Source organism: Gracilinanus agilis, chromosome 5 (assembly GCF_016433145.1).
Source record: "Gracilinanus agilis isolate LMUSP501 chromosome 5, AgileGrace, whole genome shotgun sequence".
NCBI classification, from domain to species: Eukaryota; Metazoa; Chordata; class Mammalia; order Didelphimorphia; family Didelphidae; genus Gracilinanus; species Gracilinanus agilis.
Genome location: NC_058134.1, coordinates 216,093,427 through 216,108,097, shown reverse-complemented (window position 1 = coordinate 216,108,097; position 14,671 = coordinate 216,093,427). Strand labels below are relative to the sequence as shown.

The window sequence follows — 14,671 nt, the reverse complement described above, 5'->3', positions numbered from 1 at the left end:
GTGCCATCTCTCAAATAGCTCAATTGCTTTCAGTGAATGCATTTTGTCATGGTTTGACTTGTCTACTGAATAGTCTATCCATCAAAATATGTTATATTAAATGGTATTCAAATAAAACATGATTTTTTAAAAACAGGTTAGTTGGAAAGGAGAGAGGCGAGGAGTTATTACCATAGGCCACAGTAGAGGTAATGAAGGTTTCAACAAGGGGACAGGTGTGAAAGATGCCTTGGATGTCAGACTGTGAAGGTGAGAAGAAAGACTAAAGACAATCTGGAGCTTCAGAAGGGGTGGCCCAGAATATGGCGCATCTTGGGAAGTTTAGAAAGTGAAAGATGGGCTGGAGAAAGAAAATAATAATCTCTATTTTAGAACTACTGAACTTCAAAATAAAAACTATGGTGGGCTCACATTTAAGTAGGAGTGACTTACTCATCTGGGTTTCTTCCCAAGTTCATAAGGCCTCCACCCCTAGCAATCAGCCTCCAGGGACCTCTATTTGCCATAGCCTCCAGGGTCCTGGATGGGTGCATGGCTCAAGGAACTATGGCGGATTACTAACTCATTTCACAGTCTTAGGCATGACTTTTCATTTTCAAACTGGGTACTGAGTAAGCAGCCTTGCCAAGGAGTTCATCTGTTTTATGGACTTTTCTAGTAGGATCAGCAAGTTCCTCTTGGGGAACTGAAGTGGGGATGAGATAATGATTTAGCTTCTTTTTTTCTTTTTCGATGACTTCCTTCACTTTTCTGGTGTGAGACAAAAAAAAAATCAAAATTGTATAATCTATTTATAGGGTGAAGGTGAAATCTATCTTAATTTTCCATTTAGCAATCAATTAAATAACTTTTTCCTTGGAGAGGGGCAAGCCCAAGGTCCTAGAGTATGATGCTAAGCTCATAGTAGACCTACACATCAAAGACTTGTAGGACTTTATTGGTTTAGGCTAAATTCCTATTCTAATTTGCTCCTCTGAAAGGGAAGAACATGTGCTCTCTCCATCCTGATCTCCTCATCCCCCTATTACTGAATTGACCTGCCATCCAAAATTCAGCCCATTTCTTTTTTCTTCTGAACCTGCTCAGACTTTCTCCTCTTGTTGGAGGCATAACCACCCCTTGGTCACTTTGTCCCTGTCCATTCAGTCCATCCACCCAAGCATCCCTATAGGTCTTTCTCTCCTACTAACCCAACCTCACCAAGGTGCCTGAGGATGAGGTTGGACTGTTTGGCATCTAAGGCCCCTTTTCACCTGTTTGTGGTTAGTCTTTGTAAGCTTCCCAAAAAGGTATGAGACTCTCAAGTTCAGTATTTCTTTGGAGTTGGTATCTAGTATGGTGTCTTCTCCCAGGGATATGGTTCCCAGAGTCTCACAGCCTTTGGTTCTGTATGAAATTTCATTTATGACTCTGTGTGGTGGCCAGATTAACGAGCCTGTCCCTTTTTCTGGATTAAAGAGTGGGTTTTCTAACTATGTGAAAGTTCTGTATTTATTTTACTACAACACTAGATATTTCTATTTTAGTCTATACTTTTTGGCCCTGACCTTTGGGTCATTGGGATTCCAATGGTGTGACTCTTAAGGATAACTATTTGCTGAAGGAGAGCTAAATGGCATCCTTAAATCAAGATTTGGAGGGTCACTCAGTTTTTATCTCTAAAATGAAGTGGTAATATCCCAGCCCTAGAAGAGGCATAAGAAATCTACTCTAAACTGCTCTATTTTAGAGATGAAAAAACTGGGTGACCCTCTAAAGCCATGTGGAGGTTGGGGAGTGATGGACATGATGATGGATGAAGGGAGTTGGCCAAAGAAGAGGCTATCCTGACCCGCCCCCCTCTCAGGTCCAGTGGTACCTGTTGAATTCAATGTTCAGCTCCTTCTGGGTCTGATCAAACAGCTTCCATTCCTTCCAGTGTACCTTACGGAAGTATGTGGCATCGTGTTTCAGTTTCCTCATGTTAATCCTGACCTGCCGGATCACATCTCTGTAGGTTGGTGTGCCGTCAGTGGATTTGATGGTAAAGGAAAACACAAAACTGCCTGAACCACTTTTATTCTTTGCCATGAGAAGACAGAGTACATATATGAATGATATTCCCAGGGTGAGAGGAGATGGCCTAGATCAGGGGTCAGCAACCTTTTTAGCTGTGAGAGCCATAAATGCCACATTTTTTAAAATGTAATTTTGTGAGAGCCGTACAGTGCTCACAGTGCCGCTCCTGTAACAGTGCCTGAAAAAAAAATTGACTTTATGGCTCTTGCAGAAAGAGCCATATCTGGCCCTCAAAAGAGCCAGATATGGCTCGAGAGCCATACGTTGCTGACCCCTGGCCTAGATGATAGCAGAGGCCTAGGAAATAGTCTTGCGGGTGGCTATCTCACTTAAATAAGAGAAGGGAATTCCAGTCACTGACACATAAATTACAACCTCTTCTTTCCCCACCTCATTTGGGAAAGATTGATTCCTTCTTCTTTATTCACAAGTTAATTTCTACTCCTTTTAGAGATAATAAGAGCAAATAAACATTATGTAGGGCCTACTATGTGCCAGGCATTGTGCTAAGAGCTTTACCAAGATGATCTTGTTCAAGCTCATCAAGGTGTAGGCTGGTGGAACCTGTAGACTTTGATGTGCCAAGATGATGGCATCATTCTTTCTTTCTTTTTTAAAACCCTTTACTTTCCATCTTAGAATCAATACTGTTTGTTAGTTCTAAGGCAGAAGAGTAGTAAGGGCTAGGCAATGGGAGTTAAGTGACTTGCCTAAGATCCCACAGCTAGGAAGTATCTGAAGCCAGATTCAAACCTAGGAACTCTTGACTCTAGGCCTGGTTATCTAACCACTGAGTCCCCCCTAGCTGCCTCCTAAGGGTGCTATTATTTTATTGAGAATACTCTCCCCATAGCTAGTTACTCATTGAGTTGTGGTGGACAGAGAGCACTCCCTTGGTTTTTCCAGAGAAGACCAAGGCATAGAGACTCCAAGAGGGCAGGGGCTGCCTTAACTAACCTTTGGGTTTCATTCCCTTTCTCCAACACCTAACTCAAGGTGCTGCACACAGTTGGTACTTAAATGCTCTGGAGAGTACTGAAGTATTGTGTATGAAGACAACTAATGGCAGCTCCAAACCTCAGTTGTGGGCTACATACCTGCCAGACTCTTCCTATCCTGCCATTGGAGAGCTCAGGATCTAAGTGTCCTCCACCAGTGATGGTCTAAAACAGTAAGGATGTTTGGTTTTTTTTAACCCTTACCTTCTGTCTTAGAATCAATACTATGTATTATTGCGATTTATTGCAATATTACGTGGGCCAGATCATCACATTAGGGGTCTCAAATCAGAGACGAGGGGTGAGAGTTAACAGACTACTAGCAATCTTGGTTTATTCCATCATGCTCTCTTCCAAAAGGCTTCAGGTTTCTGTTCCTCTCTGAGCCAGAAGCAGTCCCTATATTCCTTCTTACTGTGGGAACCGAGCTTAGCTCATTATTGGAGTCAAATAGTCAACAAAAATAATTTTGACTGGAGTCTGGCATCTGGAGCCAGGGAAGTAATTGCTCTCTGCCTACACATCATTATCCTCAAGGTTATGTTCCTTCTCTGCAACTGTATATTCTTCCTGACCCCTTTAGGAGGAAAGGAGGGAGAGTTTGGGGGGATTCAATCCCTTGGTCCCCCACAATAATTGTATTAGTTCCAAGGCAGAATAGTGGTAGAGGCTAGGCAATGGGGGTTAAGCCTAGGGTCACACAGCAAGGAAGTATCTGAGGTCAGATTTGAACCCAGGACCTCTCATCTCTAGACCTGGCTCTCTATCCAGTGAGCCACCTTGCTTCCCCTGAGCAGTACATATGTTAAGAGGCAGTAAGGATATGGGATAGTCTTGGACACATCATTCCGAACCATGAAGATGTCCTGGCCAGTCTGTGGATAAGAGTCACGCTCCTGAAGGAAGTGAACAATCAGAGGGCTGTGGCCAGTGAAGCTGAACAGGTTTTTCTCAAACTCGGGTCCCTTACAAGCTGGGTGAGACTGAGGAAAGAAAAGGAGGGTACTGTTATTCCAGCCAATAAGAATTCTGCCCAACAGGCAACCCAAGCAGATCATCAGTCTCGCCACCATGGCGGGTCATCTCCCACTGAGAAGCTAAAACTTCTGAACAGGGAGCCTGATTCCTTGCAAATGCCCTTAAGAACAAGGCAGGAGGGCAGAGGTGGACTCTTCAGATCCATCTTTCTCTTGTGGAATCATTGTGCCCTCTGACACCTGACTGTGTATCAGCCAAGAGAATTATATCAAGCACACTGAGAGTAGGAACCAGTCACTCCCTGGCCATCTCTGCCTCCCCCAGCAGATCTTTATATGGTCCCAAAAAGTTACCTGTAGTAACTGATAACTGAGGTCCCTACACTGACTCCTGTTCTCCCTAGGACAGCCAGACTGTAAAAGGGAATTTTTTGTTCTCTTTTGAGTTTACACTTGTGAAAGGGAATCCTTTATTCCCTTTGTCCATTTTGAGTTAACACTTTGGTTAACAATAACTTAAGTACCCCTACTTAGTACCTCACTAGATTTTGTGAAGACAAGATTAACTCTCCTTTGTCTACTTTTGAATTGAATTAAAAAAAGCTTGAACACCCTACTTAGCACTAGGTGGAGGAGCTCTCTACCCTTTCAACTCAATCAGCCAGGAAATGAGAATACACCTCAGTCAGCCAGGAATCTGAACTCTTTTGATGAGAATTCATCTCTTCAGAAGGTGAGAAGTGGTTCCCACAAACTGCCTCCTGGGCAGTGCTGGGCAATTTGGAAGCTGTGATTGGCTCTTATGAAAAGGGGAAGGGATAAAAACCCACTATAAAAGGCCCTGAATTTCTGGGGGTAGGGAAGTTGACTCCAAGAACGAAGTTGGCTTCAAGGAGGTCAGTTTCAAGAAGGAAGTGGGCTTCAAGAAGAAAGTCAGCTTCGAGAATAAAGTCAGCTTCAGGAGTCATCTTCAGCTCTAGTTATTGTCTTGATTTACCTCCTAGAGGGAACTTGGGTGAGTAAATAGCTGGCTTTCCTTTTCTGTCTTATGGAAAGAGTTTAATTCTGGCTGAAGATCAACAAGTCCTGGCTGAGTCGAGCACCGGAGAAATATTTAGATAGATAGGCTAAATGTCTTCTTTACCTTTATGTATTTCTATACTTTCACTCTTTCTACCTCTTTTGTAAATAAAAGCTATTAAGTCATTTCAACTTTGAGCAATAATACTTTAAATCGGCGACCACCATATTATTTATAATTTTCATATATTTTAGTCAAACCATTAAAATTTAATTTCTATAAGACTGGCTTGCCCAGAGTCAGGAAGTGAGTAGGCAGCAGGGTTCAAGAAACATGCTGCAAGGCAGTCTTTAGGGATTTTTGGAGCTCTAATGGTCAAGGTCCCATAAGCACCAAATGAGACAACTGGAACTTGGGGAGGTTGGCGATTTCCCTCTGGTCACCCAGCAATGACAGAGTAAAGACCAGTCATTTGGGCCTCTACCCAGGGGGCTTCCACTAGTCCCATTACTCACCTCCTGCAGAACTGACTTCTCCAACATCCTCCTCTCTGTGATCTCTCGGACCTTTTTGGATGCTTGTCTCTGGCTCTTGTGGCGTGGTTCAGACTTTGAGATCTGTATGGCAACTTTCTGCCTATTATTGCCTGTGAATGGAAAGAAATGGTGTTTAGGGATGTGAATGCAAAAGCAGCCCTTAGAACCCCAACATGAGACCCCAAATGGCCACTGTCAATGCTGAGACCTCTCAGGATGAGTATGGGAGAGAAAGAGAACATGATCTTGCCCTGATCTTTGCCATAGTTGCCTCTGCTAGGCTATGAACTATTCTGGCTGACACCTCCAAGAAAGACCAGGATGGAACCAGAGGGGCCCACAAAAGAGCTTGAATCGCCATGGGATGGAAGGAAGGACTGCTAGAGTTGTATACAGGGAATGATTAGATGATTTCTGTTTCCAGAGACAAAACTGGCTAGATATTGAATTTCTTTAAGGAAAACATGGGCAAATTCACCAAGTCTCAGTAGGCCTCAGTCAGGGAGGCCCCCTTGAAGCTTAGAAAAGGGCTAATTCATCTAACTGTCCATCCATCTAACCATCAAATTTATCACAAATTTAGAAGGAATATTCTAAGTATATAGCATTGTACTATATGCTTTTGGAGGGTGGAGCCAAGATGGTGAAGAAGGTACACAGATCTACCTGATCTCTACCAAATGAGATACTCTTGGAGATAACAATTGCTGCCCTCAAGGACCTTACAATGCAGTTGGGAAGACATATGCACAAAAAGTTAAATAAGAAGGAGTAGCAGATTGAGAGCCAAGCCTTGAGATGGGAGATCCTGGGTTCAAATCTAGCCTCAGAACCTTCCTAGCTATGTGACCCTGGTGAAGTCACTTAACTCCCATTGCCTAAGCCATACTACTCTTCTGTCTTGGAACCAATACACAGTATTAATTCTAAGACAGAAGATAAGGGCTTAAATAAAAAAAATTAAATATCAGAAGAGGGGGGAAAAAATCCCATCACCAATTAAGGTGATACAAAGTTCTATCATAACTTCCCCTTTTTGTACACTTTCCTTTGACTATCTTATCTATTGCTCATGTCTTCAAGGATTTCTGATCCCTGAATCCATCTTACCCTCCTCTTCCTCCTGATGATTCTACCTTCAAGCCTTGGCCCAGAATCTACCTTTTGAGTACCCTTCAGGTCCCAAGGAGCCTATCATGCTGATGTTCTGATCATCAGTCAGGCTAGTTTCTTCTCAAGCCCTTCCCCAGCCCCCACTTAACCTTCCCAATTAGAATGACTATAAATTGACTCTAAGACACCCTCTAGTTGCCCTGCTTACTTCTGCTGACTCAAGGCACTGGCTCAGGAAAGTGACATGGCTTGGGGTGGGTGTTAGCCTAAGAGCTCCCTGCTCCCAAGGCGGGTGTGGGTTAGAGGACAGAGGGAAGAGGGGAAAGAAGCCCTACACTAGGCCTCTCACCATCAAACTTCTCTTTGCCCCGCATGAACTCTTCTCTCCGGAATCTCACTGGCTCCAGTTCAAAGTAGTTCCAGTGTACATAGCTCTTTGGGTTTGGGAATGTGCCTAAGAGGGAGAAAAGAGCAGTGAGGTGGGAGGGGGCTCTCTGCTGAGAGATGAAGCAAGTCAAGGCTTGTGTTCTCTGTGGGGAATTTGGAGATCTTTCTTGATGAAGCATCAGAGGTCACAGATCTTGGAAACCCAGAAGACATAAGGGTAGGTCCTGGTTCTGATGTGGGCTAGTGGGGGGTCCCTGCCTCAGTTTCTTTATCTGCAAAATGGGGACAATACTCCTAGTAATTCCTTAATTCTGAGGAAGAGCTGTAGAAGCAGGAGCAGTCATGACAGGAGGGCTACAGTAGGCCACCTGCTAGGTTGCAGGTCAGGAAAGACTAGTGCAACACAAGTCCAGGAGACCACTGAGGAACAGGCAGACCATGGATGCAGACAGACATGCATTTTCTGAGATAGCCCAATGGGAAAAATTTCTTTTGTTTGACCATCATTACAAGGAATCCATCCTTTTATTCAGAAGGGAGGGGGCAGTCAGTGTAGTTAGGGGAGCATCTAGGCAGTGACAGGAAAACTAAACAAAACAAAAAACGAAGAAATGTCTTTAAAAGGCAAAATAAAGGAATGGAAGGGAGTTCCAAGGGGAACAGAGCCAAGCAAGGCAGTGAGGCCTTAACATTCTCTATAATAGATATCAGCAGTTTTCTATTCAATCCCTTTTTTCTTTTCATCTTTGTATGTGGAAAATGTCCGTGTATGTTGCTGTCTGTTTTCCTCTATGAATAAAGAAAAGCCAGAAGATTTGGCTTCTAGGCCAATAGAACTACCTAGCTGGAAGCCAGAGTTGAGTGAGACACTTGCCAGTTTCTGGAAAGGCATTCTCAGGATGGGAAAGTGGTGAAAGTCAGACACTTCCCAGCTGTGTGACCCTGGGCAAGTCACTTGACCCCCAATGGCTACCCTTCCCACTCTTCTGCCTTGGAGCCAATCCACAGTATTGACTCCAAGACGAAAGGTAAGGGTTTTTTTAAAAAAATAAATAAACAAATAAATAAACAAACAAATAAATAATAAAATAAATAAAATTAAAATTAAAAAATTAAAAAAAGTGGTGAGAGGGACACACTTAGCACCAATTCCGATGGGCGAGAAAAGAGCATCCTTCTAAGGATGGTCCAAATAGTCTTGTCAAGGGAGCACAGGCAAGAAGCCTGGCTGTAACCAAGCCAAAACAAAGAGAGAATCTGACAATCAATAGGAAGATTTATTTCCCACCCTGGAGAGAAGAGAAATGGGATTTCTCACCTGCTATCCACTGAGTCACTGTGTTACAGATGACAGATTTGAATTCGTGACTGTCAAACCATGACTGTGGGAAGCAGGTGCAGAAGCTTGTATACAGGGCTTGACTCACAAGGGATGAGAATTTCTGAGGGTCAGAAAGAGACAGAGATGACATCCCTACACACAGCACTCCATCCCTGAACCTCGGCAGGGCTGCATTCTGCCACAAAACAGGCAGGGCAGAGAATCTGATCTGAGCAGACTGGCAAACATGTGCATATCTCCCCAGCATCAAAGACACAAGCAGCTTCTTCCAAGGCCATCCCCACCATACTGATCTCATCAGGCAACACCCCCCCACCCCCACCCCCACCCCCAAGGAGGAGCTACTTCTAAGGCTATGGAATGTGATTCCTCCTTAGGCCAATTATGATTCAACACAGGCCTCCTGAGTCAGAGCTGCCTATGTCAAGGGGACAGAAGGTGGTGCCAGGGCCAAGCTGCCCAGAAGACCAATCATGAATCAAGAAAATCATGCTCAAACTCCATTATGTCTTCCCTTAGCCAGTCAGCACCTCCAAAGCTTCTGAGGCTAAAGTGAAGGTAAGAATTGGCATATGAGGGACAACAGAAGTTTTTCTCATTACAAATGAGAGCCACAAGGTTTCAAATCAAACCCCACCGAAGGGAGCCTTGATCATGAGACTGTGGGTGACAAGAGAGCAGGACCCCTCCTCCCAAGGCCAGCAGGGACCTTGGAGGCTATAGTGCAGGGGTTGGCAACGTATGGCTCTCAAGCCATATCTGGCTCTTTTGAGGGCCAGATATGGTTCTTTCTGCAGGAGCCATAAAGTCCATTTTTTTTCAGGTGCTGTCACAGGAGTGCTCACTGTGAGCACTGTACGGTTCTCACGAAATTACATTTTTAAAAAAGGTGGCGTTGTGAACACAGAATAGTATACTTGTCAGATCTCTGGGAAAGGAAAAAATTTAAAACCAAGCAAGAGTTAGAGAAAATTACAAAATGTAAATTAAATGGTTTTGATTATATTAAACTAAAAAGCTTTTGTACAAACAAAAACAATGTAGTCAAAATCAGAAGAGAAACAACAAATTGGGAAAAAATCTTTATAACAAAAAACTCTGACAGGGGTCTAATTACTCAAATATACGAGGAGTTAAAGCAATTGTATAAAAAATCAAGCCATTCCCCCAATTGATAAATGGGCAAGAGACATGAATAGGCAATTTTCAGGTAAAGAAATCAAAAGTATCAATAAGCACATGAGAAAGTGTTCCAAATCTCTAATAATTAGAGAAATGCATTTTTTTTTTTTTTTTTTTTTTCACCTCACACCTAGCAGATTGGCTAAAATGAAAGAAGGGGAGAGTAATGAATGCTGGAGGGGATTGTGGCAAAATTGGGACATTAATGCATTGCTGGTGGAGCCGTGAACTGATCCAGCCATTCTGGCTGGCAATTTGGAACTATGCTCAAAGGGCTATAAAAGAATGCCTGCCCTTTGATCCAGCCATACCATTGCTGGATTTGTACCCCAAAGAGATCATAGATAAACAGACTTGTACGAAAATATTTATAGCTGTGCTCTTTGTGGTGGCAACAAATTGGAAAAGGAGGGGATGTCCTTCAATTGGGGAATGGCTGAACAAACTGTGGTATATGCTGGTGATGGAATACTATTGTGCTAAAAGGAATAATAAACTGGAGAAGTTCCAGGCGAACTGGAGAGACCTCCGGGAACTGATGCAGAGCGAAAGGAGCAGAGCCAGAAGAACATTGTACACAGAGACTGATATACTGTGGTAAAATAGAATGTAATGGGCTTCTGTGCCAGCAGCAATGCAATGACCCAGGACAATTCTGAGGGATTTATGGAAAAGATGCTACCCACATTCAGAGGAAGGACTGCAGGAGAGGAAACATATAAGAAAAACAACTGCTTGAACGCATGGGTCGGGGTGGACATGATTGGGGATGTGGACTCGAAACCACCACACCATTGCAACTACCAACAATTTGGAAATAGGTCTTGATCAAGGACACATGACAAAACCAGTGGAAATGTGCATCGGCCATGGGTGGGGGGAGTGCGGGGGGTGAAGGGGAAAGCAGGAGCATGAATCATGTAACCATGTTAAAAATGAATATTAGTAAATGTTTAAATATATATATGTATATATATATACAGCAATGGGAATATGATTGGGGATGTAGACTCTAAATGATCAATCTATTGCAAATATTAATAATATGAAAATAGGTCTTGATCAATGATACTTATAAAACCCAGTGGAATTGCTCTTTGGCTTTGGGAGGTGGGGAGGGAGGGGGAAAGAAAAAGAACATGAATCATGTAACCATGGAAAAATATTCTCAATTAATTAAATAAAAATTTAAAAATTAAAAATTAAAAAAAAAAAGGTGGCGTCTATGGCTCTCACGACCAAAAAGGTTGCCGACCCCTGCTACAGTGTTTGAGCATCCTCCTCCATCACCTGGGTATTGGCAGCCCGAGTCATATCACTTTCAATACAATCCACTGAAATATGTTCATTTTTTAAAAAAGAGAAATACATGTGTAGACTCCAGAACTATTGGTCTAAAGAGTTCTGAAGGGTGTGGTACAATCCTAGAATAAAGAGGGGTGAGGTGGGAGAAATTCTGGAGTCAAAGAGAAGAAATTCAGCCTGTTGTGTTTTTTTTTAATAGAAAAATGGTCACCTGTGATCTCTCAAATGTGATTTGAAATATTTAATTTAATTAATTAATTTAGAATATTTTTTTTAAACCCTTACCTTCTGTCTTGGAGTCAATACTGTGTATTGGTTCTAAGGCAGAAGAGTGGTAAGGATAGGCAGTGGGAGTCAAGTGACTTGCTCAGGGTCACACAGCTAGGAAGTGTCTGAGGTCACATTTGAACCCAGGACCTCCTGTCTCTAGGCCTGGCTCTCAATCCACTGAGCCACCCAGCTGCCCCAATTTAGAATATTTTTCCATGGTTATGTGATTCATGTTCTTTCCCTCTCTCCTCCCACTTCCCTCCTGTAGCCAATTCACAATTCCACTGGGTTTTACATATGTCATTGATCCAGACCTATTTCCATATTACTGATATTTGCATTAGGGTGATAGATTAGAGGCTACATCATCCCCAATCACATCCCCATTGAACCATGTGATCAAGCAGTTGTTTTTCTTCTGCATTTCTGCTCCCGAAGTTCTTTCTCTGAGTGTGAATAGCGTCTTTCCATAAGTCCCTCAGAATTGTCCTGGATTATTGCACTGCTGCTAGTAGAGAAGTGTGACCTCTCAAATGAAGGAGTCGAGTTACATGGTCTCAAAAATGTCTCCCAGCTCTTTGTCTAGTATCCAGAATACTAGCGGGCAAGTCAGAGCACTGGCTCTGCAGGCCACAGTCCCAGGATCAAATCGTGGCTCTGCTCTATGCTGGCTGGAGGACCTCTGGGCCTTAGCTTTCCACTCTCTAAAATGGGTGGGTGGGGGTTAGACAAGATGATTCTGAGGCTCTATCATATTGAATATTCTAGAGGCACAAATGTTCTTAGCTCCAACATTTTCAAAGGGAGCCTATACCCACATCCTGTGGAGCCCTGGGGATGATTCTACAAGGCATAGTCTGGAAGTATACACTGGGGGGATAAGGGAGGTGAAGAAAGGGGCTTCTGGCTTCTCAGCAATGATTAGCTTGGTGACCATGGCCAGTGATATAATCTGTGCACCAGCAGCAGCCCAAAGTGGATAAAGCTGCTAGGACCCAGCATCAAGAAAGCCAGGTTTGAAAACAGACTCACATTTCTAACTGCTTACAGACATCTCCAACTCACCTGGTGCTAAATAGCTCATTCATTGCCCTCCAAACCTTCTCCCTCTTCCTCCTAGTCATCAGGCCCAGACCATCATCTTCAACTCTTTCCTCTCACTCACCCCACACAGTCACATTTTGCCATTCTCCCCTTCATCACTTCTCCCCTCATCATCATCCCTTTCTTCCCACTCATGTAACTCCCTACCACCCTTGTAAAGGCCATCATGGTCTCCTGCAAGGCCTCCTGCAGTGATGGCCTACTCACTGGCCTTCCTGCCTCAAGTCTCTCTCCACTCCACTCAGCTTCCAAAGAGATTTTCACAAAGCCCTGGTCTGACCATGTAACCCCACTCCACCCCAATTAACTCCACTTGCTCCCTCCTGGATCAAACATTAACTCCACTGTTTGGCATGTGTGCCCCTTCACCCCTTTCCAATGCTCTTGTGATTTATTCCCTAGGAGCCGGCTACCTTTCTTCCTCACATCCAGCCTTCTCTTGGTTCTTTGCCTTCAGACTCACTGCCTGCCATGCCTGCACTGCGCTCCCTCCTGCCCTCAGATTCCTAGCTTCTCTGGTTTCCTTGAAGACTCAGCCCAAACTCCTCCAGATCCCCCCATGCTAATGTTGTTCTTCTGGGATTAGTTCCCACGATCCTTTATCTACCTTTTATGTACCAATTATCTGTGTGATGTCAACCCCACTAAAGCCTGGACCTCTCCAGTGAGAGCAGGGATCACACTCAGCCCCTTCTTTGCATCCTCAGAGGTTGGAGCAGACTGAACCCTTAAGAAACCCTTGATAACTCATTACCTTTTAGGCCTCTTTTCAGAACAAACAATAAAGCTCAGGAAACTACCCAAAACTCTAAGCTGCCCACAAGTGCCCATGGTCTAGGTGGAGGGGCTCATCTCACTCAAAGCTTCCTCACCAATTAAATCAGAGCTCTTGACCTACAAAAACTTAAAACAAAAACAAAACCCCTTACCTTCTGTCTTAGAGTCAACACTGTGTACTAGTTCCATGAAAGAGCAGTAAGGGCTAGGTAATGGGGGTTAAGTGACTTGCCAAGGTTCACCCAGCTAAGAATTGTCTGAGGCCAAATTTGAATCCAGGACCTCTCATCTCTAGGCATGGAACTCAATCTGCTGAGCCACCCAGCTGAGCCTTCTCCAAAAGGCTTTGAAAACTGCTAATGCTCTAACCAAGAAGCCTCACAGTCATCATCATTAACAAACTCTCCATTACAATCCTGAAACAATTGTCAGTGGCATTCCAGCCAAATCCTTCAAGTTTGGGTAGACAGGAACTGACTTTCCTATTCCAGTTTTCATGGTCAAGACATGAGGTACAGTGAAAAGTGGGCCAGGCTTGGGGCCAGAGGATTTAAATCTTGGTTCTGATACTGATTCACAGTATGGCTGGGTACAAGAAGGAGGATAAACATATTTTGGTACTTCCCCCAAGCAAGGTAGCCAAGGGCACAAGATACTATGGAAACCTCAAACTGCCCAGTGCCTAGTCCTCAGCTCTGATGAAGACTGAGAGCATCTCGGAAGACTTAAGGGGTTCCCTGAGGCAAAAGGCCTATGGTACAACCCAAAGTCTGCCACTCACTCCCTGTGGGATCCTGGACAAGTCACTCCTTCTTTCTGGATCTCATTGCTTCATCTTCAAAGGGAGCTGCCAGTTCCCTCTCAGACCAGGTGACCAATGTAATCATCACACCATGCCCTGAGGTACTTACTCTTAAGATACTTTCTTCATGGGGTGTCCTGTTTGTGTTTATCAGGAGGTGAGCGTAGTTCTTTGCCACTCGGTTAAACAATTTCTTCTGAATCTCCTTGTTTGGCTATGTAAGAAATAAAATTAATATATAATAATAACTTTAAAATTATTATGGTTTTTGTAAGATTTATTGTTAATCTCTAGAAAATGAAGCCACGTGCCATGCTAGCTTAGACTGTTCAAACAGCTGCTGTCCCGAGGTCCAAGCTGCCGTAGCAAGAAAAGAGAGAGAGCAACACCAGCCCCTCAATTTTATCCTCCTGTCTATGTCAGTGCATAACAACAGGAAGCCCAATAACAGCTGACACAAATGGGCATTTTGATTTTTTAATTTTTTAGAAAAATTTTTTCCATGGTTACATGATTCATGTTCTTGTTCTCTCCCCCTACCTGCCCCCCCAAAGCTGACTTGCATTTCCACTGGTTTCTTCATGTGTCATTGATCAAGACCTATTTCCATATTATTGATAATTGTTCTAGGGTGGTCATTAAGAGTCTACATCCTAAATCGTGTCCGCATCAACTCATGTGTTCAAGCAGTTGTTTTTCTTCTGTGTTTCCACTCCTGTAGTTCCTCTGAATGTGGGTAGCGTTCTTTTACATAAATCCCTCATAGTTGTCCTGGGTCATTTCATTGCTGCTAGTACAG

General features: G+C 43.5%; 1 protein-coding gene across 1 annotated transcript in view; it reads right to left on the bottom strand.

Annotated features, from left to right (window-relative positions):
- Positions 1 to 575: 575 nt before the first annotated feature.
- The window catches only part of FAM227A (family with sequence similarity 227 member A), a 30,857-nt gene continuing 16,761 nt past the window's right edge, over positions 576 to 14,671 (bottom strand). The window contains exons 7-13 of the mRNA XM_044679633.1: positions 13,982 to 14,086; positions 8,409 to 8,532; positions 7,053 to 7,157; positions 5,570 to 5,700; positions 3,882 to 4,039; positions 1,859 to 2,011; positions 576 to 750 (exon numbers count right to left, since the gene is read on the bottom strand). Coding sequence (XP_044535568.1) covers positions 576 to 750; positions 1,859 to 2,011; positions 3,882 to 4,039; positions 5,570 to 5,700; positions 7,053 to 7,157; positions 8,409 to 8,532; positions 13,982 to 14,086 — 951 coding nt within the window. The remainder of the gene's footprint in view (positions 751 to 1,858; positions 2,012 to 3,881; positions 4,040 to 5,569; positions 5,701 to 7,052; positions 7,158 to 8,408; positions 8,533 to 13,981; positions 14,087 to 14,671) is intronic.